Source organism: Sus scrofa, chromosome 9 (genome assembly GCF_054392235.1).
Source record: "Sus scrofa isolate SSC_HxYL_T2T_F1_AM1 chromosome 9, Sscrofa_HxYL_maternal_Yorkshire_Landrace_v2.0, whole genome shotgun sequence".
NCBI lineage: Eukaryota > Metazoa > Chordata > Mammalia > Artiodactyla > Suidae > Sus > Sus scrofa.
In genome coordinates, this window is record NC_139391.1 from 114570128 (window position 1) to 114597103 (window position 26976).

The 26976-nt window shown below is 42.4% G+C and overlaps 1 protein-coding gene and 1 long non-coding RNA gene across 9 annotated transcripts in view; one reads left to right on the forward strand and one right to left on the reverse strand.

Annotated features, from left to right (window-relative positions):
- CNTNAP2 (contactin associated protein 2) overlaps window positions 1-26976 on the reverse strand; it is a 2042838-nt gene that overhangs the window by 24086 nt on the left and 1991776 nt on the right. For all 5 annotated transcript variants that reach the window (XM_084977536.1, XM_084977535.1, XM_084977534.1 and 2 more), the window contains one exon: window positions 9135-9374. In XM_084977536.1, coding sequence (XP_084833662.1) covers window positions 9135-9374 — 240 coding nt within the window. The remainder of the gene's footprint in view (window positions 1-9134; window positions 9375-26976) is intronic.
- The window catches only part of LOC146400099 (uncharacterized), a 58139-nt gene that overhangs the window by 3026 nt on the left and 28137 nt on the right, over window positions 1-26976 (forward strand). The window contains exons 1-3 of one of the 4 annotated variants that reach the window (XR_014816187.1): window positions 3202-3311; window positions 7131-7219; window positions 16896-17030. This is a non-coding gene — a long non-coding RNA (uncharacterized LOC146400099). Of the gene's footprint in view, window positions 1-3201; window positions 3312-7130; window positions 7220-16895; window positions 17031-26976 lie in introns of those variants that run through there. The other 3 variants (XR_014816186.1, XR_014816188.1, XR_014816185.1) reach the window with 3 other exon arrangements.

The window sequence follows — 26976 nt, forward strand, 5'->3', positions numbered from 1 at the left end:
GCCATTAAAAAAAAAAAAAAAAAAAGCAAGTGGTAAAAAAAAAAAAGACAGAAAAATGATAGAACAAATAAATTCAGAGCTGGTCCTTTGGGAAAAAAGTTGTCAGATAATCTAAGAAAGGCGGGGGCGGGGGTGGGGGTGGGGAATCTAAACCTACAATGCATATAAAAATATCTGAATAAAAAATTTTCTGAAGGGAGAATAGAATCATTATAAAAACTTTTGTTCAGCTCTGTGGAAATGCATTTGAAAACTTGAATCACATGCATGAATTTCTAGAAAAATATAAAGAAACCGAGAGAGTTGTCAAAGAGCTACGCTCACACACACACACAAGAAAACGGTGGGCTCCAGTGGTTTTGCAGCTAAAATTTACTCAGCTTTACCAGGTGCAGGTGGGTAATGCTCAAAGCTATTTATCTCCTTGTCACACACAGTGTGGCCCATAAACCAGCAGTGCTAGCATCACCTGGCAGTTTGTTAGAAATTCAGAACTTCAAATCCAACATCTGACCTACTGACTCTGCATTCATTAATCCCCCCAGGTGATTCTAAGCACATTAAAGTCTGGCTGGCACTTATTTGAGTTTTTCCACTAGTTTGAGAGTGACAGAGAAGAGAGGACCCCCATGGTGTGACCAGGTATCATGAGACTGAAATCAAGGTGTTGGCAGGACTGAATTCTTGTCTGGAAGTCCCAGGGAAAAATGTACTTTCAAGCGCATTCTTGTTGTTGGCAGAGCCTGGCTTCTGAGGTCCCAGGTTCTTTCTGGACAGACTGGGACTGCTCTCAAGAGGCCTCCCCCATTCCTTGCTGGATGGCCCTTTTTACTTTCTTCTATGAAGCTGACATAAGTTTAAAACTGAAATTTGCACCCCCGGCTCCCGAAAGTAAAAGGATGACACAGATGCGCCTTATCCAAGGATTACTGATGTAAAATGATTTTTTTTTTTTTTAAAGGGCCGCACCTGTGGTATAGGGAAGTTCCCAGGCTAGGGTCGAATGGGAGCTCAGAAGAATACTAAGATGGCCCTCTCAGATTCCTGGTCCCGTGGGGCACCCACTGACTCCTAATTACATTCACTTAAATCCTCATCTGGATATATGATAAAAGATTTTACTGATATAAGTCGGGGCCAAATTAGCTGAGGTTTTTTGTTGTTTTTTTAATAGCTTCTGGATTTTGTGCCTTGCAAAAATAGAGGAACAACTTAGAAATTAGAAAATATTTTTCAGGTTGTCTTTGTATGAATGTTGTATAATGTGAAAGGAAGACATGGTAAGTAAAAAGATATTCTCTTGCTGGACAGGAAACCTTATTTATATAGATGTCAATTACTCTGCAATTAACTTACACATAAAATTCAATCCCAGTAATAGCTCTAGGCAGTGTCAGTAAAATGACTGGAATTCTAAAATCACATGGGAAAAATAAATGTGCAAGGATAGGAAAATTCTGAAAAAAGAAAAAAAAGACAGTAAAAGGGAAATGACCTATATGAGAAATTAAATGCTACTATAAAAGCTCAATCATGACCACATCTTGGTACTGTCTCAGGAAGAGTCAGATCGATGCAACAGATCAGGGAGTCCAGAAGCCAACTTAAATATATAAAGGGCAGTTTTGAATATGATAAAGAGAAGCAAAGAAAGTCTCAACCAATAAGGCTGCAGCTGGCTGACCAGTGGGGGGGGGAAATAAAGTGGGGTTCCTGCCTTATGTAACCACCACCCAAATAAATTTTAAGTGCTGTAAATATGAGTATCTTACAAGTAGAACATAAAATTTAAAATGTGGAATAATTAGAAACAATTTATGAATGGAGAAGGCATGATGCAAATACCCAAAGCCAGGAAAAACACTTTATATTTCATCATGTAACATTTAGAAATTTTTACCTGGGGGGAAAAAACCCCATAAATTAAAAACATAGAGATCAAACTGGGAAAACATTCAAACGTAGTAAAATACAAACTCACTTAATATATAAAAATTCTTACAAGTCAATGTAAATAAATGACCAACAGACCGTTGGGAAACAATATAAATGTATAAATAATTTTTGGTTAAAGAATATAAATAGGCAGTTCAGGGAAAACTAAAAAGAAGTGACTTATAAACATATATAAAGATATTTAATTTCACTCATGATTCATGAACTCCAAGTTCAAAAAACAAAATTTCATTTTTCAAATAAAGTGTAGCAAGATTAAAAGAATATTATGATATACCGTGTTGATGAGGGTGTGGGGAAAAAGATATTCATATCTTATTGAACTGGAGGGGTGATTTGTAATACAATGCAAATTAAAAATACATCCTTTAACTCAACAAAATCATGTGTATAAAGCTATTTGTTATGGAAACAAAAGACGGAAACTTAAACGACCATTAAATAAAAAACCTGTAACTAATATTGTATTTTACTTGAGCTATATAAATGTGTTTGGTGGTTTTACAGAAAAGCAGAATCTGGGTCATGTGCAGAAAAAGTGCACATTAGAAAAGAGAAAATGATCATTGTTTTTCGTATTTGAATAACTGTCTATGCTGGTCACTGAAGAGAACAGAAGACATAAAAGATAATACAAAGATTAGGTATCAGAGATTAAACAAATTAATCATGCAATCTTAGCATAAGGATGAAAAAAGGGATCTGCTCAGAGATAATTAAATGTAATTAGAAGAGCTGGAAAGATTATTTTAAGTGCTTGCAGGTGGTAAAGAAAACCAACAACCGGATTGTAATTATGATGGAAAACGGAATAGATATATACGCTGTTTTAAAATGTTCATCATAGCCATAATTCTTTCGCACGTGAAGATATAAAAATATGTTATCTTCAGATGGCAGAAAAAAAATTGAAATAGAGATGAGAAATCAAGTCACTAAAAATCATACTATTAGAAGAAAGGGTGCCTTTAGAAATCAAGCCCATTATTTCCGGCGGCCAAGTGTCTGATGCGGCAAGCTGAAACCTAATCTCCTAGTTTGCAGGATCTGGATAGACTGTATATTCTGGAATCTAACTGGGGCACATTACACTGAGTGACCCCAGGCACCACATGCCACTCAGCTTCTGGTTTATCTGGAAGAACAGCCATGTTGCTACAAGAGCTGGTTTTTCCAGCTGCTCTGTGAACCTGAGTGAATCCACGGGCAAGTGAGGGTTGAGATTTCTGGATTCCTGACAAGTCTCAGAGGACTAATTTCCACTCAACACTTCTGGATGTTCCATGTCCTGCCCACTTCCCTGCCCAAGGGGCTATGCGAATTCCTGGTCTAGAGCCTCTCAATAGCACATGCAGGTTAGCCTTGGTGTGTATGTGTGTGTGTGTGGGGGGGGGAGGGCAGAAACGCAAGGTTGGGGTAGATACTATGAATTCAACCACCAGCACCTTCCAGAGGCCATTCTCCAGGGCCTTTCTGGGGCAAGATCCATTTATAAATTACTGGCGGCAGCCACTATGCCTCATACCTTGCAACCTATGCTGAGCATATATTACCTAAAAATAATAGAAGGTATATAAAATAGTATCTTGTTAAAAATCTTTCTAACTAGAAGATTCCTTAGGAAATGAAATCTTACATCTTAAAATGCCTTGTATATCTTAACACTATTTAAAAAAAACCTAAGATGTGGCCTTTGGTCTGATATATTCTGCATGCAACATCGTGAATGTGATTTTAAAAAACCCTAAGACTTTATATGAATGCCTCATAAAACAGCTTGATGTACAGTTTGGAGTTGTTCCTTAGTGCAGAAATTTATGGCATCAGATTAGGGTTTTTTTTGGTGTTTGTTTTGTTTTTATATTTTACAGAATGTGCACTGCCATCTGTAGTTGTCTTTCTGCTGGCAAATCCTTGCTATTCCAAGGAAATAAGATTTTCCGGATTTGACAAAGAGAAAAAACAGAGCCCTTAATTCTTAGAGGTGAATCACAGCAACTGTCTGGTGCTCTGTGACCTTTAAATAAACCACAACTCAGGGCCAGGGGTTGCCTTTTCTACTTGTAACAACTGTTCTAAAAGGACCATAATGATGTGCTTTAGAAACAGGCCATCCCTATTATCCAATGGCAGAAAAAATTAGGCAGAAAAAAGATTGACTGGATGCTTCTAGTAGAGCGGAACTGATTTAAGTCAAATCAACATAATTTTACCATTTCCCCCTATAAAAAATGTGCTCTTCAAGCTCCATGCCAGGCCCTTGTGTTTGCACTGAACCTGTCACACTGTCCAGTATTTACCAAACTCCAATCACATGAGAACCATGTGTGACATTTTTTGCCATATCCTAATGATTATTTATTTTCACTGCCTGATATCTTTTATTTAAACAAAGGTAGTTACAAAACTTTATTACCATACTGAGTATACTGCTTGTCAAGGCTCTAAACCAAAGTCTGCTCTATATTAAAAAGGGTAAGCAGCAAGCGTGGGATAGTTGTTAAAGGTATATCAGAACCAAATGGAGACCTTCTCTGACAAAATTAGAAGGACTGAAAGAGAAATGAACAATAACTTTATATTATGCCACATAATGATATGCCTATTTTCTTCCCATAATGATCTGCTGACTACCCCATCAAGGCACTGTGTCATACTGCTTCAGAAGTCACAGACTGTATGCAAATGGCATCCTTAGAGTTGTGCAGTGCACAGCCTGGTCAACAGTAAATATCCTTCACTTTGGAAAACAGTGACTGAGCCCAAGGGGTGAGAGAGAGGCAACAAGCAGGTTAGTCAGCAGTGTTCCAGAAGAGAAAAAGAATCTTATCATATGAAGCCAGCATAGCTTTGGATCCATTTTCTGTCTTTATCATTTGATATCATCTAAGATATAAGAAAGAAAAATAGCAGAAAAAACATAAGACCTAAGGGTGGACATCTGGAATTCTAATTTCCAGGTCTCTGAGAGGCAAACACTCCAGTGTGATTATGAATTGAGTAGTCTTTAACTAAGATCCCTTTAATACTAAAGCCACAGACTCCCTATCATCACAGCCAGGGGCATGATTTATTTTAAAATAAATGCACATATTTCATCTTAAAGCAGTACTTCACTCTTCCACCACATCCTTTCAAACGAAGCTTGCAGCTGATTAAAAAAAAACTGAATAATAATTTGACATCTCCCCTCCAGCTCCTTCCTGGATGTAACAACTTCTATAAAGATGCATTTTCATGAGAGGCACTGAGTCTGGCCTCACACTGTGGATTTCTCGTTTGTTCATTTGTTTCAGTTGTTTTTCCAGTTGCAAGGGGGCAGACTGGCTCTCCTCAGGTTCAGATCAAAGTTCCTTTCTCTTCGTCAGCTACCTTGTGAAATGGTCAAAGAAGCCAAACCTTTTGCAAGCTTATTGCTATAGCCTTTTAATTTGGAATTTCACTATCCAAAGGTTTCATTGTTTTTCATAAACTAGTTTTTGGGCATTTACTTTTCTTTCCTTTTGGTAACCTTACTTCAAAGGGTTGAACAAGAGAGCTGTTACTAAGCTTCTCTCTTATTGAGTGATTCTCAATCTTAGCTGCACATTAGAACCACCTGGGGAGGTTTTATATCTTTGCACATCTGCATCTCACCCTTAAAGCATCTGACTTAATTGGTCAGGGGTGCAGCCTGGATATTGGGATTTTTAAAAGCTCCCTAGGTAATTTGAAAGTGCATCTGAGATTGAGATGAGTGCTTTCAAACTTTGATGTGCACATAAGTCCTGGGGGAATCTTGCTAAAATGTAGAGTGTGATTCAGTGGGTCTGGGGAAGGGGCCTGAGATGTGCATTCCTAACATGTTTCCAAGCAACACTCATGCTGCTGGGCGAGGATCACACTTTCTTCTTCCAAAGGTCCTCTACTCAAACCAGGACTAATGAGAGCTTACCTTTATCCTCTTCTGGAGTTACACAGACCCAAGAAATGCATGATTGATAGCTAGAAAGGGCATTTGTGTGTATGCACTGTTACTTTGTTTGTGAATATCTGATATCAAGGATCTTTATTCTAATCATACAAAAAAGCGTATCTAAAAAAGCAACCCCGCCCAAATCAGGATTCAGGATGATGAACTTAGTTAGGCTCATAAAAACTAGGGTGCAACTGCTGACGTGGGGGCCCACGGAGAACCCCGGAGTTAGTACGAAAATTATTTTAAGCTGAAACTATTTGGGATTCAGCAGATGCAGAAAGAAATCTTTTTGTAACTTCCCTTATCTGAACCTTCTGAAAAATGAGACTCTTTTATCTTAGAGGGATGAATTCCTAGTTTTAGTCTCAGGAAGGAGGCCAAGAGCAAACCTACCCTAAAACCCCCTTTCCATGAGGCCTTGAAGAAGACAAAGACCATTCACACTTGCATGAACAAACTTATCACAAACTTTCTTATCTCCTGTTTTTTCATTTAGAAACCTATTTGTTTTTTCCAGAGAGGCCTTTGTTTCTCTCTTCTTTTTATCTAAAAGGAAAGGTATATAAGCATTATAACATATATAAAGGTATATAACTTTAACCATGTATTGAGCTACTTTTTTTCTTTTTTTTTTTTCTTTCTAGGGCCGCACCTGCAGCATATGGAGGCTCCCAGGCTAGGGGTCCAATCGGAGCTACAGGTGCCAGCCTACACCACGGACACAGCAACGCAGGATCCGAGCCTCGACTGTGACTTACACCACAGCTCATGGCAACACCAGATCCTTAACCTACTGAGCGAGGCCAGGGATTGAACCTGCAACCTCAGGGTTCCTAGTCAGATTCGTTTTCGCTGCGCCAGGATGGGAACTCCAGAACTACTTCTTTTGTAAGCTTTTGTTGCATACCAAATAAACCTCTTTTTCCTGTTAATCTGCCTTTTATCAGTTTATTCGGTAGGGCCCCATTGCCTGAACATAAGAACATAGAGGAAAAGTTTTTCCTCCCTGACACTAAGCCATTGGAGGCTGGTAACCTTCCCTGATGTCTATTTCTTTCTCTGTCCCTTGTCCACCCATCAACTCCTATTCTCCTTCATTTTCCCATTAACCCAAAAGAAAAAAAACCCCATGTTATCTAAACAAGGCTTCTGCCTTTTAGTTCATAAGCTGTTTTCTAATAAAGTTCATGAGACAGATACACATATTTCTTTACAGGCATTTACCCATTATGGGAATTAACTTGGAATTCCAATTATGGAATAAACCAGGATGATGCGATCGACAAAGCAACTGGTTAACACTAGGTAAGAACTTTCTGTCCAAGTACAAATGGAAATCTTATGCAAATGGACCTTATGTTATATAGTACAGGCTGACCATGATATCTGGGCTGCAGACTTTTAAGCACTGAATAACAACAGAAATGTTCCCTATATACATCATTACATCAATCAAAAGAGGGAAATTGTCAAGCATAGAGCATGATTTTTTTAAAAAAATAAATGAACTCAGACTTTGGCTTTTACAATTGTATTTCACAGACCATCAAGCAAGTAATTTGCTAATTAGGGCAAAATGAATATGAACTTCTCTTGGCCCAAAGTAGCATCTTGATGCATTTGAAACTGATTTCTTGGCAGCTGAATTAGACCACACACACACACACACACACACACACACGGCCTCGTGCAGGAAGTACCTGTAACAGCACAGATTCTGCATTTTTCAAGGATTAGGCCTTATCTCCATCCACTCTGGCATTTGGAGGAATCTGAGAAATCTCTCTTCGTCTGCAGCCCTGACACTGTCTTTTCTCATCTCTGATCTTCACTCCTACTTTTCTTCTTTCAGCATTAGGAATGCTTTCCTTTGTTTCAGCCAGCCCGTGAGGAAAAACTAGCCTACTGTGTAATCCTAACAACATTCATAAAAGGGAATTCTTTATAAGTACCCTTGGCTCACAGCAGCCCTCATCATGTTATAGGAACCCATGTGTGAGGAACAAATAGGATTGTTTAGTCTGTAAATTGGCTATTCTGACAACGGGGCAATTTTGGCTTCTTTTGAAGCTTCACAAAGCTTTGCAGGCAAATCCTGGCAGGAACTCATGATGACAGAATTCATGATGACGAGAGCTGCCCAGAAGCTGAAAAATACTGTTTGAGGCTGGACTAGATGGAAAGCCATCAAATGCATGATGTTTTCATGATGAATTGTTACAAATTAGAAGTCAGAGTGGGGGAGGACTTTGGAGCCTTTACTGGACATGCAAACATCATAGCAAATTGTGTCTAATACAATAATAACCACTATGCTGGTATTATTGCAGCTAAATTTTTCTAAGGCTGGCTTCCTGTTTACAACTGTGCTAAGTGCTTTCAACCTATCCTCTCACATGGACGTGTTGGAGTCAGGTCTTACTATCCCCCTTTCAGACATGGGGAAACTGAGGAACCAGGTTAAGAAACGTGCTGGTGAGAGGCAGTGATGGTGTCAGAACCCAGGCTTCATGATGCCGTGCCCCCTTCCCATCTTTGGCATCAGCAACATCATGCTGCTTTGGAGATCCATCTAAGGGTACCTTTGGAGGTCTCAGAGATCACACCCTACTTCTTACCTAATGGGTGAAAAAGCAGAGGCTTGGAGAGGTTACCTGATCCTAGACAGAGCAAGAAGGGGGACCGACCTGCTCCCTCCTGCTCGGGGTCACAGGGACATTGAATTTGCATCCAATTAATTTTGCAGTCGACAGCTGCATCCTTTAATTTTAGCCCTGTGCTTTCAAAGGACAAGTCTTATCACCCTGCTTGGCAGAAGCGGGGCTAAATCCACTGAGCTTTCTAAGCCTAAATGCACCCCTAAAACCTGGAAGGCCAGGGATTATTTGTATAAATACAGTGATGGGAGATGAATCTCTATACTGTTTTAGGTAATCTTTTGGTATCACAACTTGTACTTCGGGGCCTCAAGGCAGTGCAGGTCACAAAGGCAGAAGTGACGAAGTGGTTTGATCAGATCATCCGACAGTCATGTCTCAGACATGGGTTAGACATCACATCATTTCACTTAAATGCAGAAGAGTCGATAATTCCTACGTTCTTTGCTCCCTTAATCCTCCAACTACACCAATGAGGTTCTGCTATTAACCCCATTTCACAGATGAAGAAACGGAGGCTTAAAGGAAGAAAGCAATCAGCCCAAGACTGTGTTAGACTTTACCTGAATCCAGGTGGTCTAGGTGCCAGGGGTCGGTGGCGGACGACATGGGTGAGAGGGTGAGCGGGGAGGCCCCGCAGTTGGACTCCACCAGCTCCCCCTGGACGTGCACGTGGGCAGAGGCGTTTGTCTGCCTCAAGGCCGCCTTGAGAGGGGCAATCTGGTTGAACTGGACTCTGGAGAGGCACCCAGTGAATCCAGGGGTGTTGTACTTGTGAATCTCTTGGTCAATCTTCCCTGTTTCTAGAAGAAAAAAAAAAAAGAGAGAGAGAAAGAAGGTAAAGCTATATCCCACTTAGTGTATCACAGCTGTAACTATACTCATTTCTGAATCTTACTCTTAGGTTTTAGCTTAGGATGTTCTGTTCTTTTAGATGAAATAGTAATGCGGTGATAAGGTTTTAGGGCGGAGTCTTCACTTTAAAAGAACCTTCTGTGTTACTAAGGAACATGGTGAAGCAAGAAGGTGTATATTTGCTAAAATAAAATACAGTCATAATTACCTTCCAGATACTTGAGATATTGCTGAAAGTAACACTTACTTGGTTCTGATTGACTTTGTTCCGTCCTCTTTTCTGATGCTTCAATGACCCTCTTATATATATTGATTAGCCATCCCAGCCCTCTGGGAGATTATATGGTTTCCTTTTGTGCCTCTTTCTTCTTTTGAATTCTTCATTTTTTTTTTTAAATAAAAGAGTTCCCATAGCCTATAACTGCCCATTTCCTTTCTTTAGAAACCAATCCTCAGGGAATTCTGAGGTTTATAGAATCCCAGCTAGTGTCTAATGGGCATTTTGGAAGTCAGGAAACTTTCCCAACTCAATCACAAACACACATGTGCGTTTAAGAGTCATCACCTCCCCCAAACCTGTAAACTCAGCACCTTCTTTCTAAACTGACATTCAAACTGGGGCTGAGCTTGGGTAGAGGCGTTTCCAAAGTACTGTTGTGATAAATATAACCACACAATGTCCCAGCAGTTAACTCAGGAAAAGCAAGTGTCTTCTTGACAGTGGTCCTGACTTTTAGAATCTTCCTAGAAATGAATATGAAATGGAGACTTTGACCTTCCTGATCAGTGGTTCTTACCAGTGTGGCTCCCGGGGCCAGCAGCATCAGCATCACCTGGGAATGTATTAGAACTGTGGGGAGAGGGGTGCTTGGGGCCCAGCAATTTATGTGTTTGCAAGCCCTCCAGGTGATGCTGATACCACAAAGGTCTGAGAACCACAGATAGAGAGCAGAGCTCTAAACCCAGGGGCTGGGCAAATAGCATTTCAGAGACAAGCATAGCAACTGGGTATTCTGGAAGGGAGATTATGATGTGATGATTACCTTTTAAATACAAGGACAAGGAGGTGAGATGTTTACCCTTCCAATGAACTGTGACAAACAAAGACTCTAGGAAACAGGAGGCTATCCCCTTTAAAAAGTTGGATTCAGAACAGATGATGCTTCTTATAGGGGAATGATCGCAGGTGAAGGAATCTTGTATAAAAATGTACTCCCTGTTAATTAAAGACTAAATCAGGGGAAAAGGACACTTTTAGGCCTTGAGGGCAGAAGAAATGAATGTATCGATTATTCATCACATTAAAGAAAGTGGTTTAATGACTGACCTGTATTAGTCCCATGTGAAATGTCCAGTAGCACAAGAGAGATGACAATGGGGCAATGAAGAATGGTAACTTTGGGGATCCTAATACAGTCTTACTTAGACAAGGACCTAAAGACATTTTAATTAATGATTCTCCGTATCTCTCTCCTGCCGTAAATTTCTGTCTGTGACTTTCAGCTAAAGCACATTCCATTTAGGATGAGGAGGTAGGAGGCAGCTGCCACCATATACAAAAAACCTGCCATCAAGATGTGTTCTGAGGGTCCCTCTGACAACCAAGAGGATCTGGTCCCACTGACACCTGTGCTGGTTTGTTCCCATCTTCCTCTCTTGCTTTTTCCTCAATGACTGAGGCTCCTCAAGGATCCATACTTCATCTCCTTGTTGGGTATGAGAATCCCTTGTTCTAGGTTCACCAACTTGCCTTCCATGCAGGCACTTCAGGGATTTGGTTTCTGTCCCCTCCCTCCTATGATCTGCCTTCCCTTGAGACATCCTCAGACCAAGGTGACTTAGGATGACTTCTGGTGAGGGGCTGGGGGAGAAGACCTCAGCTCCCCACGGTCCTGAATTTCTCTCTGGCTCCACTGGTGGCCAAGGCACCAAAACAAACAGCCATTTGGTGGCAGGAAACTGGGAGTGACCTCAGCTCCATCAGCCACTTCTTGCCCCTAAATGAAGAATTCTTTTCAGCCTGTCCAGCTTTGGAGCAGGGCTCCAAAAGGAAGAATTCTGGGGCTGGTAGCTGCTGCCATCTTGTGGGACTTCAATTCAATTCAGTTCAGTTCATCACAGGTATTGACTGCCTAGCAGCAATAGCAGGTAAATGTGAGGATTTACTCCAAGCAGTTCACAGCCCAGCCAGGGAAACAAACATATAACCAACTAACAAGTTCTCGAGTACTAAGAGTTACCACGTGCTGAACCCTTAAAATGAGCTAGATACTTTATAAATTGGACATTTAACACACACACACAAAGGCCACATCTGGCATGGCATATGGAAGTTCCCAGTCTAGGAGTCAAATCAGAGCTGCAGGTGCAGGCCTACGCCACAGCCACAGCAACACAAGATCCAGCTCACATTTGTGAACTACTGCCACAGCTTGCAGCAATGCCATAAGCATAACCCACTGAGCAAGGCCAGGGATCCAAATCCTGTGAGGACAGAGACAACGTCGGGTCATTAACCTGCTGAGCCACAACAGAACTCCTAAACTGGACATTTAATTCCAAGGACAACCCTTGGAGAAGAGAGTATTACTATTCCTCTGTAATATGTGAGGAAACCAGGGCTTATGCCTAAGATTCCTTGGCTGATTAGGTGAGGCCAACTGATCCCAGTGGCTCTTAACACCTATGATATTCTGAGCTGAGAAATATCCACATGTTTGTTAAAATTATTCAAGTCTATGGTAAACCAGGGAAGAAGGATTGTGTGGGGTTCTGGAAAGCACTTGAGGCAGGGGGGTGACGCAAGAACTAGGGGTTTTATTTGCTTATTTGTTTTTGGTGTTAAAAACACTTAACATAAGATTTGCCCTCTTAAAAATGTTTAAGTAGCAATACAGTATTTTAACTACAGTCACTCTGGGACTTAATCCTCTTGCATAAATGAAAGTATATACCCTTTGATCGGTAACTCCTAATTCCTCCTCCCCTCAGCCCCTGGAAACCATGATTCTTCTCTCAGCTTCTAGGAGTTTGATTATTTTAGGTTCCTGATATATGTGGGATCATGTAGAATTTATTCTTCTGTGACTGGTTTATTTCACTTAGCATAATGCCCTCCAAGTTCATTCATGTTGTAGCAAGTGGCAGGATATACTTCTTTTTAAAGGCTGAATAATATTCCTTTGTATGTGTATACTGTATTTTCTTTATCCATTAACCTGTCAACAGACATTTCAATTGTTTCCATGTTTTGGCTACTGTAACTAACACTGCAGTGAATGTGGGAGTGCAGATACTTCTTTGAGAGCTTGATTTCCATTCTTTGGGGTACATACCTAGTATTAGAATTGCTGGATCATATGGTAGTTCTGTTTTCAGTTTTTTGAGAATCCTCCACTACGTCTTCCAAAGTGGCTACACCAGTCCACATTCCCACATCCTCACCAATGCTTGTTATCTTTTGTAGAACCAGGTTTTAAGGGTGTAAAGAAAGCGAACTCCAGGTTGAGTTGGTTATGAGTTTTTTTTTTTTTTTTTCCCTTTAGGGCCGTACCACGGCATATGGAGGCTCCCAGGCTAGGGACTGAATCGGAGCCATTGCCGCCGGCCTACACCACTGCCACAGCAACACCAGATCTGAGCCTCGTCTGCAACCTACACCACGGCTCATGGCAACACTGGATTTTTAACCCACTGAGAGAGGCCAGGGATCGAACCCACAACCTCATGGCTGCTAGTCAGATTCATTTCTGCTGAGCCACAACGGGAACTCTGGTTATGAGGTTTTTATTCTGGGGCTTGTGGGAATTGGATGGGGTCGGAGCTCAGCGACAGACTGGCAAGGGCTTTGAATGTCACATCGAGGTGTTTGTATTTCAGTAGGAAACTCAAAGATATTTAAACTTCAGGGGATGGTGATGGGAACTGCACTAGGAAGACAGTTCTAGAGCAGGAGAGCTCATGGGCCCCTGAGGGTCCTGCAAACTTCCAGGGCAGACAAGGATTCTTCTTTTCGTTGCAGGGCTGAGGCAGAGTGAAGTCACGGCTGTGGATGCCTCGTTCTTCACCAGCAGCCCCATTGCCTTTGGCTCAGCCATTGCACAATCTATAGAGAATCAGTTTGGGGTTTGTTTCCTCTGCTAGAGATCTGGGTAGGAACCTTCTGACTCTGGTTGCATTTCATGTGGCCCCTGACACAGTTTTCTAAACTTTAGGGCAGGCTTCCCTATAACATCCCAGAAAATGAACAGTTTCCAAGCCATATTTATCTGAGGGTTCCCAATTTAATTTGGGGTCCCCACTTCTTAAACAGTTATCCTCCCTCATGTCTCCCCCTGAAATGACCCCCAAGGAGAGGTAACAGACACAAGTCAGATGGCCAGAGGGGAGCCGGGCAGGGGGGGTTCTGATGGAGGACCGAGGACCAGAGGAATGGTGGGAGGCAGGGGCTCTGGGGCCCAGGCTGGGGGGCAGGGAGGAGCTGTGAGCAGTGGAGGAGATGTCCACGACATGGGCAGAGGCTGGGGCTGGGCTCAAAGGACAGTCCTAGGTGTGAACTGTCACACTTTCCCATCTCCTAGAGGCTCTTTCACTTAGCTCACTCTCTTTTGCTTTTCCCCTTTGGATGTTTTCTTTCTATTGGAGAAAATCCCCAGTGTTTCAACTGTTGTTCTTTTCCTGAAAGGTGGCTGGGTCACAAAAACAAGAGTTCTAAAGCCCAGGAGAGCAAACCAAGAGTTCCAAATCCAGACAGTGTTCCCAATCCAGCTGATACGCTTCTAAAGACTCTTGGCTGAGATCCATTCCCCAGGGGCCGTGAATGCAACAGAGATTCTTGACTCTCCAGAGCCATGTGGTTCCAACTCTGGGCCATGTGATAATAATAATTATAGCTTCTACCATAAACCCAAATCAGTACATGTGTAAGGTACTCTGTTTAGTACTTTTATGCAGTATTTCATTGCTTCTTAACACCCTTCTGAGCAAAATAGGATGATCCCCACTTCGCAGATGAGAAAACTGAGGTTTACAGAAGTTAAGGCTTTGTCAATGAATGAACATTTATGTTTCATACCAAAAACAGAGAAGTAAAATGTTTTGTATTCTCAGTTTCTCTCTGAAAAAACAGACTATATAATGTTGCTTTTATAAATATTTTATTTTTCAAATAACTTTTATTTTCCATTGTAGCTGGTTTACAATGTTCTGTTATTTTCTACTGTACAGCAAAGGAACCCAGTCACACATACATATATCCATTCTTTTTCTCACATTATCATGCTCCATCATAAGTGACTAGATATAGTTTCCAGTGCTATACAGCAGGATCTCATTGCTTATCCATTCTAAAGGCAATAGTTTTTATATTCATTTGGATTTTCGGCATTTCTATTCAGGGGCCCTTTATAAAAACAGCACAGTGAGGTTTTGTTTGTTTTAAAAAAAATTTAAGGAGTTCCCGTCATGGCGCAGTGGTTAACGAATCCGACTAGGAACCATGAGGTTGCGGGTTCGATCCCTGCCCTTGCTCAGTGGGTTAACGATCCGGCGTTGCCGTGAGCTGTGGTGTAGGTTGCAGACCTGGCTCGGATCCCGCGTTGCTGTGGCTCTGGCGTAGGCCAGGGGCTACAGCTCCGATTCAACCCCTAGCCTGGGAACCTCCATATGCCGCGGGAGCGGCCCAAAGAAATAGCATAAAAAAAGATGAAAAAAAAAATTTAAATGACTACTAAGGAACGGCTTTAGGACCATGTTTCATTAGTGACTGAGCCAATAAAAAGGATCTAAAAAACATTGTGAATTAATGTCAAAGCCTTGCCAGCATCCATTAAAGCAACAACAAGTTCTGTAAACACTTGTTTGGAATAAAAATCTATATTTCTTAAGAACACCTAACAAATGATAGTAAAGCTATCACTTTAGCACATTTGAGCTCATTAAAAGTGAATTACATTAGTCTCTAACATTGATTGGACTGGTTTCACACTGAAACCAAATATTAAAATATGGTTCAGTGTAAGAAACTACTTTCTGTGTGGAGATGTCTTGCCCACAGCGTGATCTGGGGGAAACCTGCTCTAAAGCGTGCAACTTTCAGAAATGCTGTGCAGTCACCGAAATGAAATTCTCAAGCTGTCATTAGTCCTTTAATGTAATATGGGTTATAGAAAATTAGCCCACTTAAAATAGTGACACAATTCCGGGTAAAACCTTAAAATGAAATGCTCACGACAATCCTTTTAAAGAGGATGCAGCAATTACACAGGCAACGCATTAGCATGCTCTTCAGGCTCGTTCTTAGTGACTGAATACTGAGTGATAGGCAGGGGTGTTGTGAGGAATGAAAAGAGAAAAGGGCACCTGAGCAAGAAATGTGGGGAGGACGAAGCCAGCCCTGTGGACGACACAATTGTCTTGTGGGCTCTCGGGAGCCTGTCCAGCCGCTGGGCAGACATTCAGATGTCGACTCCCAAAGAGATTTCTCATCCCCTTGAGACTACCTCATCTATGTAGTCTTCTTGTGTATCCCATGGGATCTATTCATCAGCTGATTTTTGTTATATTTTATATTTTTTAGAGTTTCCTATCAATATTCCTTTTAGGGGGAAGGAATGTGATATAAGGTAATATGAAATGTTATCATTAAACTTAATTTCTTACTTTTGAGGAAACAGCGTCAAGAGATCTTAGTGCGTCAATGAGAACTGATTTAGGACTTCTGCTAAGGCTCTACTGTGTATCCCTCACTGTGCCAGGGCTGGGGGAGTCAGCCTTTTAGAAGCTGTGGGATCAGAATGGGATGGCAGACCTTACCTTTGCTCTGCAGCCACTGCAGGTACAACTGACCCAAAGTGTCATTCTTTCCCTGTTCCTGCCCTCCACTCTCAGGTGGGCTACATCCCACCCACGGCACTGGAGGTGGTTTTAGGTAATTCACACACTTGACGTTCAATAACATCCAGTCTCGGGAGTTCCTGTCATGGCTCAAGGATTAATGAATCCGAGTAGGAACCATGAGGTTGCAGGTTCGATCCCTGGCCTTGCTCAGTGGGTTAGGGATCCAGTGTTGCTGTGAGCTGTGGTGTAGGTTTCAGATGAGGCTCGGATCCCGAGTTGCTGTGGCTCTGGCGTAGGCCAGCGGCTACAGCTCTGATTGGACCCCTAGCCTGGAAACCTCCATATGCTGCAGGAGTGGCCCAAGAAATGGCAAAATAAATAAATAAACAAATAAAATAATAAAATAACATCCAGTCTTGGGGTGAGGAAGTTATTCCTTCTCAGTTTTCTTTCAGTTCTCCAAAGAGAGTGTCTCAGGTTGGTTCTGACTGGGACTGGAATATGTTTCCACCATACCCGTACCTATTATTTTTCCTTTTTAACAAAGAGAGAATGGACTTGGACACTTCCGCAGGCAACTCTACTGAACCTCATGTTATTTTCATAGAATATATGTATTTTTCTCTCTTTAGGGCGGCACCTGTGACATATGGCATACGGCAACACCAATCTGAACTGCATCTGTGACCTACACCACAACTCACGGCAATGCCGGATCCTTAACCCACTGAGCGAGGCCAGGGATCGAACTCGCATCCTCTTGGGCACTATGTCAGGTTCTTAACCTGCTGAGCCACAATGGGAACTCCTATATGTATTTTTTATCTCTGCTTTATCATAGCAAGTGATACTGGTATTTCACTTTATGGTCACATTAAAAGATTTCCTCTGAACATAAACATTTTCATTTTAACACAGGTTGATTTAAGTAAAAATGATGAGTTCATTTAAAGATAAAATTGAGTAAATAACAGTAATGGAAGTAATTGGGAATGGCAAAAATGTAATCAGAAATGGCAAAAATTATGTCACTGGTCCTCAAATTACTCTTTGGGGAATATTATTGAGGAGGAACTTGGTTCACTTCCAAACCCCTTGATTTTCAGCCTTAAGTGCCTCTGTTCCATTCAGGTGGCATTCCATCTTCCTCCCCTCACTTCACACTTGCCCTCTGAGATTCTGTATCACTTTAGAACACTAGGGGTCCCCAGTCCTTCCACAAGGGAGCTCCAAAGGGCTTCCTCCCAAATCCTGCTCCTGGCTCGACCTACCTGGCCCAGGTGTGTTCATTCCCTCCCTAAAAGGCCCAGAAACCTGACTTTGTGGCTCTGCTAGATTTATAGCTTCCTTGAGAACCAGGTCAGTGTGGCTCACTCAGTCCTTGTGTTTCTCTGAGTGTCTATAATACCCCCTGCACAAAGCAGGGTGACTGCATGCATGACGGTACCAGAAACTATACATTAAACGTCTGTCATGCAGAGTCTGCCTGTGTGGAATGGGGCTGATCACTCTGGAAATATAGGCATAGCAAAGTGGGCCAGGTTTGTCAGCCTCATGGGATAAAGAGCTGTGGAAGGTGGCTTTGAAAGAGGAAGAGGATTAGCAAATTTAGATCCAACAGATATCCTTATACATTTATTTTCAGAAGTACTATTACCTGACAGTCTGTCCATTTTACTGAAAACACACTCATCTTGGAAAATATTGTTGTGTAGCTCTTAAATTGATACTCATCTATTAACGTGGAATATCCATTGCTACATAAACCCGCTACAGGCCTTGGACATGGAACAGGGGTTATATGGGACCTAATGATATGAATAGGAAGTGGGTTTGGAATCACTGCCTGGGTGAAGATTTCAATAATTCTTAAACAATTAGACTGAAATGAGATGGGTGAGTAGCCACATGATGCAGACTGGAAAACATGACCAGAGTCCTGCTGGGCGGGCAACCATCCTAAATGACCACGCTCAGGGCTAGTGCTAAGTATCTGGATCTCAACTGAGAGAGTAGATGATGTGGTTAATTTTCCCATTTGGCCATACTTGTATGAACAGGAGACTGAACAGGTTCCAGCATTTATTATTCCCAGGATAAATGGGAAGTAACCTAAACCAAAAGAAATAAAAAAAAAAAAAAGGAAAAGAAAAAAATGACAACAAAAAGCCAAGAGCATTAATCTAAAAAAGCAAAATGAAACCATACAAATAAACCTCACTCCTCAATTCTAATATGATCAAATGCTAAACATCAGGCAGGGCCCTGAAATGTTGGAATCTAGGTTCAATGTCACCTCCCTCTCTTACAGGCAACATTTTTAGATCAGTGATGTCCTGCTGACCAGCTGCCTTTCAAAAGATGAACAACTAGAATTAAATCCACATACATAATTGATGTATAAATTATGTACTCTGTCATTTTATTAATTCCTGAAAGAAAGACACTAATGAAATTTCATTGTTATCTGTTATATGCTTTTCTATTTTATGAAGGAAGGCGGGACTAAAATATGCAGGTGTGATTTAAATAGCTCTTGACCTGTGACATATACTAACTCAATTACAAAGTGGCAATCTGCCAAGAGAAGCAGAATCTTCTTTTCCTTCTACATTATCTGTGCTATGTTTTAACTTGTAAATCCTTTTCCAAGGATTGAGACCACAAAACTGGATTTTTTTTCAGAAAAGTCAACAAAAAGAAATGTCTTAGTGTGAAGATGCTAGCTTACTATGCTATTTTGTAAAAAGAAAGCATTACTTTTATATTTGTATAAACTTATCATTCCCTGAGCTTTGGGGTGTGTGTGTGTGTGTGTGTGTGTGTGTGTGTGTGTGTGTATCATTCCCATTCCTAAAATCTAGCTTGAAAACTGCAGTGGTTAATGTACTACAGTTGTGATTCCAATACAAAGGGGAAGATGTGATCCCCGTTAAAAACAAGAGTTCCCTGGTGGCTCCATGGGTTAAGGACCTGGAATTATCGCTGCTATGGCTTGGGTTGCTGCTATGGTTCGAGTTTGATCCCTGGCCCCTAGGAACTTCTGCATGCCACAGGTGCTGCAAAAACCAAACAAACAAAAAACTAAAGACCCAAAATGGAGTCACTTGTGCTAAGCTCCAGGTCACCAAACTGAGACTTAATTATAGTTTTGGCTCTCCCAAAAATAGAATCCTAAACCAGTTTATCACCTGATCAACACTAGTCAGGTAATCTCTCTGTAACTTGGAAATAACCCATCTGTCTTTTTGCCAGTATAACTTCAGTGCTCTCATTCTGTTCTGTATAGCTTCTTGGTACTCCCCTTTTTCCTGCTACACTGGATGCTACCAGATTCAAACCAATTTTTTGCTCAAACAAAACTCTTCAAAATTTTAATATGCCTCATTTCTCTTTTAAAATCCCTTGGGCATTTCCAAAACACCAGACATCTGGCATCCTACAGAGCACACACACCTGAAGAATGGATTTCCTATGTCCTCCTGAATGGCTCAAGCTGTCAGACATGAGACAGAAAGCCTGGCGCCCTTTTTCTGCAGCCTCAGATGCTCTGCTTATACGCATGATTTTTCAGGGCGAAGAATAACAGGCTCTGTTGAAAGTAACAAGACCTTTCAGAAAAATGGATGTACCTATCAGTCAAACCAGAGAGCTGGGCTCTGTATTTACTTCATTATAAATGCAAGTCGGATTTTACCTCTCAGAGTCTTGTAAATATAAGCTATGTGCCTCCAGCTCCAGGCTGTTGGAGAAGAGAACACATGTGTATGGTCTGCATGTCCCATGTGCGGGAACAGACCTGATTCTTACTCACTGGCTTATATTCCACACCTGCTTTTACATTTTAACTGGTAAGCAGCAGAAATAGAATCCTGTGTATAAAATGACTAAACTGTATGCCCTGCTTCAGGTAAAATTTATTTGTTTTAGGCTTTGGAAAGCCCTATTAAGCTGTAGCCAACACTATAAGAAGAGTGAATTTCAGCTTTTCAGTTTCTTTCTTAATTCTTGAAGAGTATTCTAGCCAAGACTAGCCCATGGTCAGTAGAAGGTAACTTGCTGGGTGGGGCAGCGGAATTTGGGGCGATGGGAAAGGAGGAGAGCAGGGTGCTGACCTCACACAGGTTATGAGCAGCATAAGGAAGCACAGGCCAGGGAAAGCACAGGAATGATTTTGGAAGAAAAAAATGTTGTATTTCCAGACAATGTCAAACTGAATGATTCAGTAGAATAACAAGTGATTTCCTTCCTGAGTTTTCACTTGTGTTGTAATTCCTACTCCAAGAGGCCACTACAGCTATCTTACCGAAGAGAAAAAAATCCTTCAAGGCCTAAGATTGCAGCACAGGGTAAACCGTGAAAGCATTAGGAAACAGACACTGAGGCAGGGTAGGACTGCAATGGAGTTCCCAGGACCATGAGACTGCACACAAAGAGGGGAGCTGTTTCCAGAAAGGGCACTGGGGACGGGGGTGGTGCTTCAATTTGCTCACCATGTTGTATAATGAACATAATAAAGAATTCACATCTTGGGGCCCTGATGCCTGAAATGACATCCAGAAGACAGAGCCTAAGTGCTTTGAGGCTGAACCCCAAAATGGACAGCATCAGAACATGAATCTGAACACTGCAAGGGCAGCTGCCCTGGGTGCCACAGGCTCCAGTCCTGGATGCCTGGAGTACAGGTGCAACCTGGCAGGCCTGTGGGTATCTAAGTCTGTTTCTCCCCCAACACCTTATGCTCTGCTGTTCCTCTAAAACCAGTTCATTTTCAGCTTGGAGTCACAGCCTCCTAGGTGGGGGAACACAGGCAGAGGCCATCTACCTTTCAACAAAGCACATTATGGGGCACCCCTCATGGTCAAGGCAGGTCTGTATGGGCTCAGGAGATTAGAGTCCTATTTTAGAGGGATATTTATGACAAGATGAGCTGTGGGTGGAATTTGGCCACTGGTGGGTATTAGCTTTGAGGGAGAATGTTTGTGGTAGGATTCTGGGCTGACATTTTATTACTTTGGTAATTGGGGTAAGGACACCCATGGCACACTGACCAACGTGTCACCTGGCATTTAGTGGAAAGGGGTGGCTCTACGTGAGATGGCGGGATCATGAGTCAAAGGGACATTGAGGGACTGAAATGAGCCTGAAGTTTAGCAGAAATAAGCACTTAATTTCTAGAGCTGGAAACCCCGCCCTCCCCCTCATCACCTTCCATATCAAGGTGGATAGGACACATCTGGGGACAGCAGGCACCCTCCTCCTCCCCCAGCCCACCACGGCCCAAACAGGCCAGGGGTGTTTTAATTAGAAGGGGTCTAGGAGTTAGGGGTAAGATATGGTTAAGAAGAGGATGGAGTGTAGATTCTAATCGAGGGAGTGGTTTCTGATTGTCCCTACAGTGATCGGAAGAGGCCCAGAGAGGTGCTCGGTTCAGGGCAGATCATTTTGAATCAGGCAGCGGTAAGAAATCAGGGTGTGTGTGGTAGAGGCTGCCACTCTTGAAACTATGTCCTATGGCAGAGTTGAAGGAACCTCAGGTGTTTACCTTGACTTGTAGATAATACACGGTCACAGAGGACTTAGCCCCACATTGTCAATCACTCCTGGTGCCTTGGGTCGGGACTGTTCAAAGTACAGAAGGTGGGGAGGCTCTGATCCTGCATCTCTCGCTAATTCACATAAATCAAGTGACTTCTGGCACTCAGTCAGGGTCTAGATGACTATGGATTTTCCTTTCCCTTTTAATGAAGGCTGAGGGCCCCTTTCTGCAGTGTGAGCTTGGGGCCTTCCTTGCAGCTCTGGCTGTGCGAGCTGCGTGCTGCTTTTCCCAGCTGGGCACACCCTCCAGCCCTGTTATTATCATTCCTCCTCCAGCTGCCTGTACATGTCGAAGGCGCTACTGTCTCCGCTTTGGAAGGTGCAAATTACAGTGGCTGCAGCACCTTGGAGAAAATGCATTTTCCCAGCACTGGCAGTCATTTTCTCCCCGCATCACGCTGTGTGCTTTGTTTCAGAGACAATAAGGGCTTCAGATTATTTTATGGGGCAATTGCATTCCTCTCTCTTCTAAAATATGTTATTGTGAACCCTAGGTATCTTAAAGAAATGACTCTGCCTGGAAAAGATGTTTTTCTAGATAATTGAGGATTTATCTTTTTTGGCATGAAAACACTGCAATGTCTCTAATTGGAAATTTGTCTAGAAATGCTTTCTTAACCCCAGGAACCTAACAGCAGGGCTGCATTATAACTTTCATAACCCCTTGGCCCTTTTGCCTTGGAGGGCCTTTTCTTCAATTAAAAAAAAAAAATCAAGCCAATACTTTAGGACTGTGTTGGTAAAGCTGAATATATTAATATAATATATTTAAACATTTTCTTCCACCTCAAAGTTTATTTTTTCTTCTGATTTTAAAAGAAATTTAGGAGTTCCCTAGTGGCTCAGTGGGTTAAGGATCTGGCCTTGCCACTGCTGTGGCTTGGGTTGCTGCCGTGGTACAGGATTGAGCCCTGGCTCAGGAACTTCCACATGCCTCAGGGGTGGCCAAAGGAAAAAAAAAAAATTCAAACATTTTCATGGGTCCCTAAAAGTATTGTGGGCCCTAGAAACTATGGCTACTGGCCCTAATGAGAATGTCAGCCTCTGCAGAACATACTTGGTGACTTTTCTTGGTGGCTTGGGGCTGGACTGGGAACACTATTCTATTGCACCATGGAGACAGCTATAAAGTAGCTCTGGATTGCGAATTTTTGAATACGGGTCTGAAGCCACTTTTCTTTTTGGTCATCTGCCTCTGTCTTAGAAAGGTGAAGTGAGAACCATTAGATTGCATTCTGTAGCACGGCTGCCTTTGTGCAGCAGTAACAAGAAATCACAAACTATTCGAAGTCTGCTCTCTCCTGATAATCTTAATCTCCACCAGCATTTTAAAAATCATGAGCTATTAAAAAAATAAAAAACTCACCTTCTTCAAAAGATGACATTTCTTTAGCCCTGATGCTATTTACTGTTGGTATAGCTTTTTTTCAATGTTTAGTTTTGGGCACGATTCCACGGAAAAATTGTACATTTAATTTTACAGCAAGATTGAGGTGAAAGTCTTATACGATCAACTTTCTCATGGAACCTTCATTCATTCATTCACGTAAAGATTTACTGAATAATGACTGTAGCCCAGGTGCTAGGGATTCAATATTAAAAAAGGGTTCCTACCTGTAAAGACTCTAACCTCATATAATGTTGTATATTCTGACAATATGCTGGACAAGCACTATTATTTGTCACGTGAATTAATGACTGAATAAGTGAAAGATGAAAGAGCTCTTTAGTGTGAGCTCAAAAATCAGTTCAGCAATAAGTAAAACATCATTCTTACCTGTGGGAAAGCCTAGTGCTCAGAAATACTATTTCACTAAGAAAATTCAAGCAGGAAAAGGAATGGAGTAAGAGGGGGAGATACTCCTTTAGGTGGGACAAGCAGGGAAGGCCCCTGGAGACTGCATTTAAGCCCTGAATCAACTTAGGGAAGCCATGTGCTTATGCAGAGGAAAAGCCCTCCAGGCAGAAGACACAGTAACTACAAAGGCCCTGAGGAAACACACGTACAAGTGTCTTGGCTTCCCCTTAATGGTTAAAAATAGGGGCTGGAGTGAGCGTGGCTCCTGCTTGCCTAGGTGCAGACTGGTTGACGGTCAAGATGCCCGTGATGGTTTTGCATCAACTTGGCATGTGAGCTCCATGGAGTGCTGGGGAGCACCCGGGTGGCTGGATGGGGCTGAGGCACCACTGTGCTCTGTGACCCGCAGGCAGCCTGGACGCTGGAAGGACACATGGGCTGATAGGAGCCTGGGGCTGAGTGGGTCACTTTAGGACTAGAGGGGGGTGGTGGGATCCTGACCCTTGGTAACCCACAACTGACATCTCCCAACCTCAGCACCTTAGCAGACACAAGTGCACTGATCAGACCAGATCAGCCATCAGACCAAAGACCTGTAAGAACCCTGTTGTGGGTTGAGGTGTGTCCCTTAAAACATATGTTGACATTCCAAGCCCTGGTACCTGTGATTGTGACCTTATTTGGAAGTATGGTCTTTGCAGATGTCAACAAATGAAGATGAGGCTATACTGGACTAGGGTAGGCCCTACTCCAATGACTAGTGTCCTTCTAAGACAGTAAGAAGACACACACACAGAGCCAGGTGGAGACAGAGGCAGACACTGCAGTTGTGCTGCCACAGGCCAAGAACACCAGACTGGCAGCAACTACCAGAACCAGGAGAGGACAGATTCCCCCTCTGCCCTGATTCCTGTGAAGGAACCAACCCTGCCGGAGCTTGGATTTCAGACTTCCGGCCTCCAGAACCGTCAGAGAACACACTTGTGTTGTTTGAGGCCCCCTAGTTGGTGGGACCTTGTTACAGCAGCCCCAGGAAACCCAGATGGACCCTGAAGCCTGGTATAATCCCAGGCCCCTTACATCCTGCAAAGGAGACAGGAAACAGAGAGAGAAGGCACCTGCCCCAAGAAACTGAGTTAACCTGAAAGCAACACTTTTAAAAAGAGAGAGTTAACTTTAAATGCAATCTTAAATCTCTCCTCAGCGCAAACCAAGAACACAGAAATGAGGGTCCCAGGACAACATGAGGACATTACAGAAAATTAAAGCAACAACAATGTATTTTTTTGCTCATCTGAGTTAAAATGATTTTAAGTCTTTTAAAACTGAATAATTTCTTCCCTACAAATGGAACAGGCCAGGATGATTCTGCTCCTCCTGGGGGTCACATCTGTCAGTCTGGGGCATGCTTGTCTGTAGCACGCAGCCCTAAATGCTTTAATTGACTCAAAACCTTTAAAGTGTTATTTCTTCCAAACTGAGAAACCTCATAAAGAAGATAATCCATTAATGACGGGTTTGTTGCTTTCTCCTGTTCTGTCCAGGTCTCTGTTGCCCCTTTCAAGGGTGGCACCCTTTTGGCCTTGCTTGGGCTTGAACCGTGAACCCTGGGTTTAGAGAGGCAGTTTCTTTCGTTGCTTCAGGCCTGTCCTCTGCATGACTTGGATGCTTGGCAGCCTCTGAGTCCCTTCTTCTTCTCCTCCCCTGCCTCCCCCAGCACCCAACTTTTTTTCTGTACCTTGTGAAGAGCCTGCAGGCCCGGAATGTTTTATCTGAGTTGGAGAAAAGGACCTTGGTCCAGAGAAGGCCTGTGATCCATGTGCTTATTTCAGAGCAGTTAGCTAGGGATAGTTGCTGTTAAACTATTGCCACTGCATTATCGTTTACTTTATCCTTAGGCTTCAAATGAAATGAACTGGTTCCCTCTCAGTCCTGCTGGCCTAAGGCTGCTGAACTGCAGGACTTGCCAGTGCTTTAAAGGAACCCTAAGACTCTCCTAGAAGCTACTGAAACACAGGTCACCATTTCCAGATTCCCTCTGCTAAGATGTTACTGTGCTTTTCACATGTGGAGAAAAGTCCTCAATGAAGGATCAAATCACAAGTCATCCAAAGTAATGACAAATCTAAAGGTATTGTGCCTGGGAGTTCCTGCTGTGGTGCAGTGGGTTAATGATTTGGTTTGTCTCTGTGGCGGTGCTGGTTTGACCCCTGGCCTGGTGCAGGGGGTTGAAGATCTGGTGTTGCTGCGGCTGTAGCATAGGTGGCAGCTGCAGCTTGGATTTGATCCCTGGCCTGGAACTTCCGCAAGCTGTGGGAGCGGCCAAAACATAAAACAAAAAGTATTGTGTCTGTACCCAAGTATCCCCAACTAAACACAGAAAATCAACGCTTGAGAAGATTTCCTGTATATCCCAGGGCAGTGAGAAGTATTTTAACTGTAGACAATTTAGATGGTGGAATTCAAGGATGCTCCTTTCTTTTTCTTGCTTTCTGTTAAAATTCATACAGCAAAAAAAGACCAGAGACAACAAAAGATATCCCTGAAATTTGAATAAACTGAAACTGTCCTAGTGAATGAATGTTCTGAAGGGCATTCCAAAAGGAAAGACGAACTTTCCTCAAAGGAAACTTTCAGAGGATGACTTAATATATGTCACCTCTCCATCAATTTAACCGCCTGTATCTTTAATTTCTGAATTCTGACCATGACCCACCAGAGAATGGCACGTAGATAAGAGTGGGTGCTGCACGGAAGTCATTCTTGATACAAGAGCAGAATTGCCAGATCTTCCTATAAAAAGACAAAATGCTTTCCTCAAATTTGGTGGAATGTGCATCTAAATTGAGAAGTATCCTTATTGATATTCAAGAAGAAAGGTTTTGCCCCTGTTGTAACCGATCAAGTATTCAGAGCTGAGGAACCCTCATACTTTCTCTTCCTTCTTCATCAACAGGGTAAGGCAGGGAAACCACAATACTACTACCTGACCTCTTGAACACATGTTTTATACCAGGTCCTGTGTTGAGCAATTTCCATGCATTAAGTTCTTTAATTTTTGTAGCTTCTCTGTGAAATAGAGCTATTATTATCCCTCTCATTTTACAGAGCAAACAGGCCTGGAGAAGTTAAATATCTTAACCCTTCTTTTTTTTTTTTTTTTTTTTTTTTTGCCTTTTTTAGGGCCACATCCGCAGCATATGGAGGTTCCCAGGCTAGGGGTCTAATCGGAGCTGTAGCCACCGGCTACGCCAGAGCCACAGCAATGGGAACGGGGGATCCGAGCCGCGTCTGCGACCTACACCACAGGTCACGGC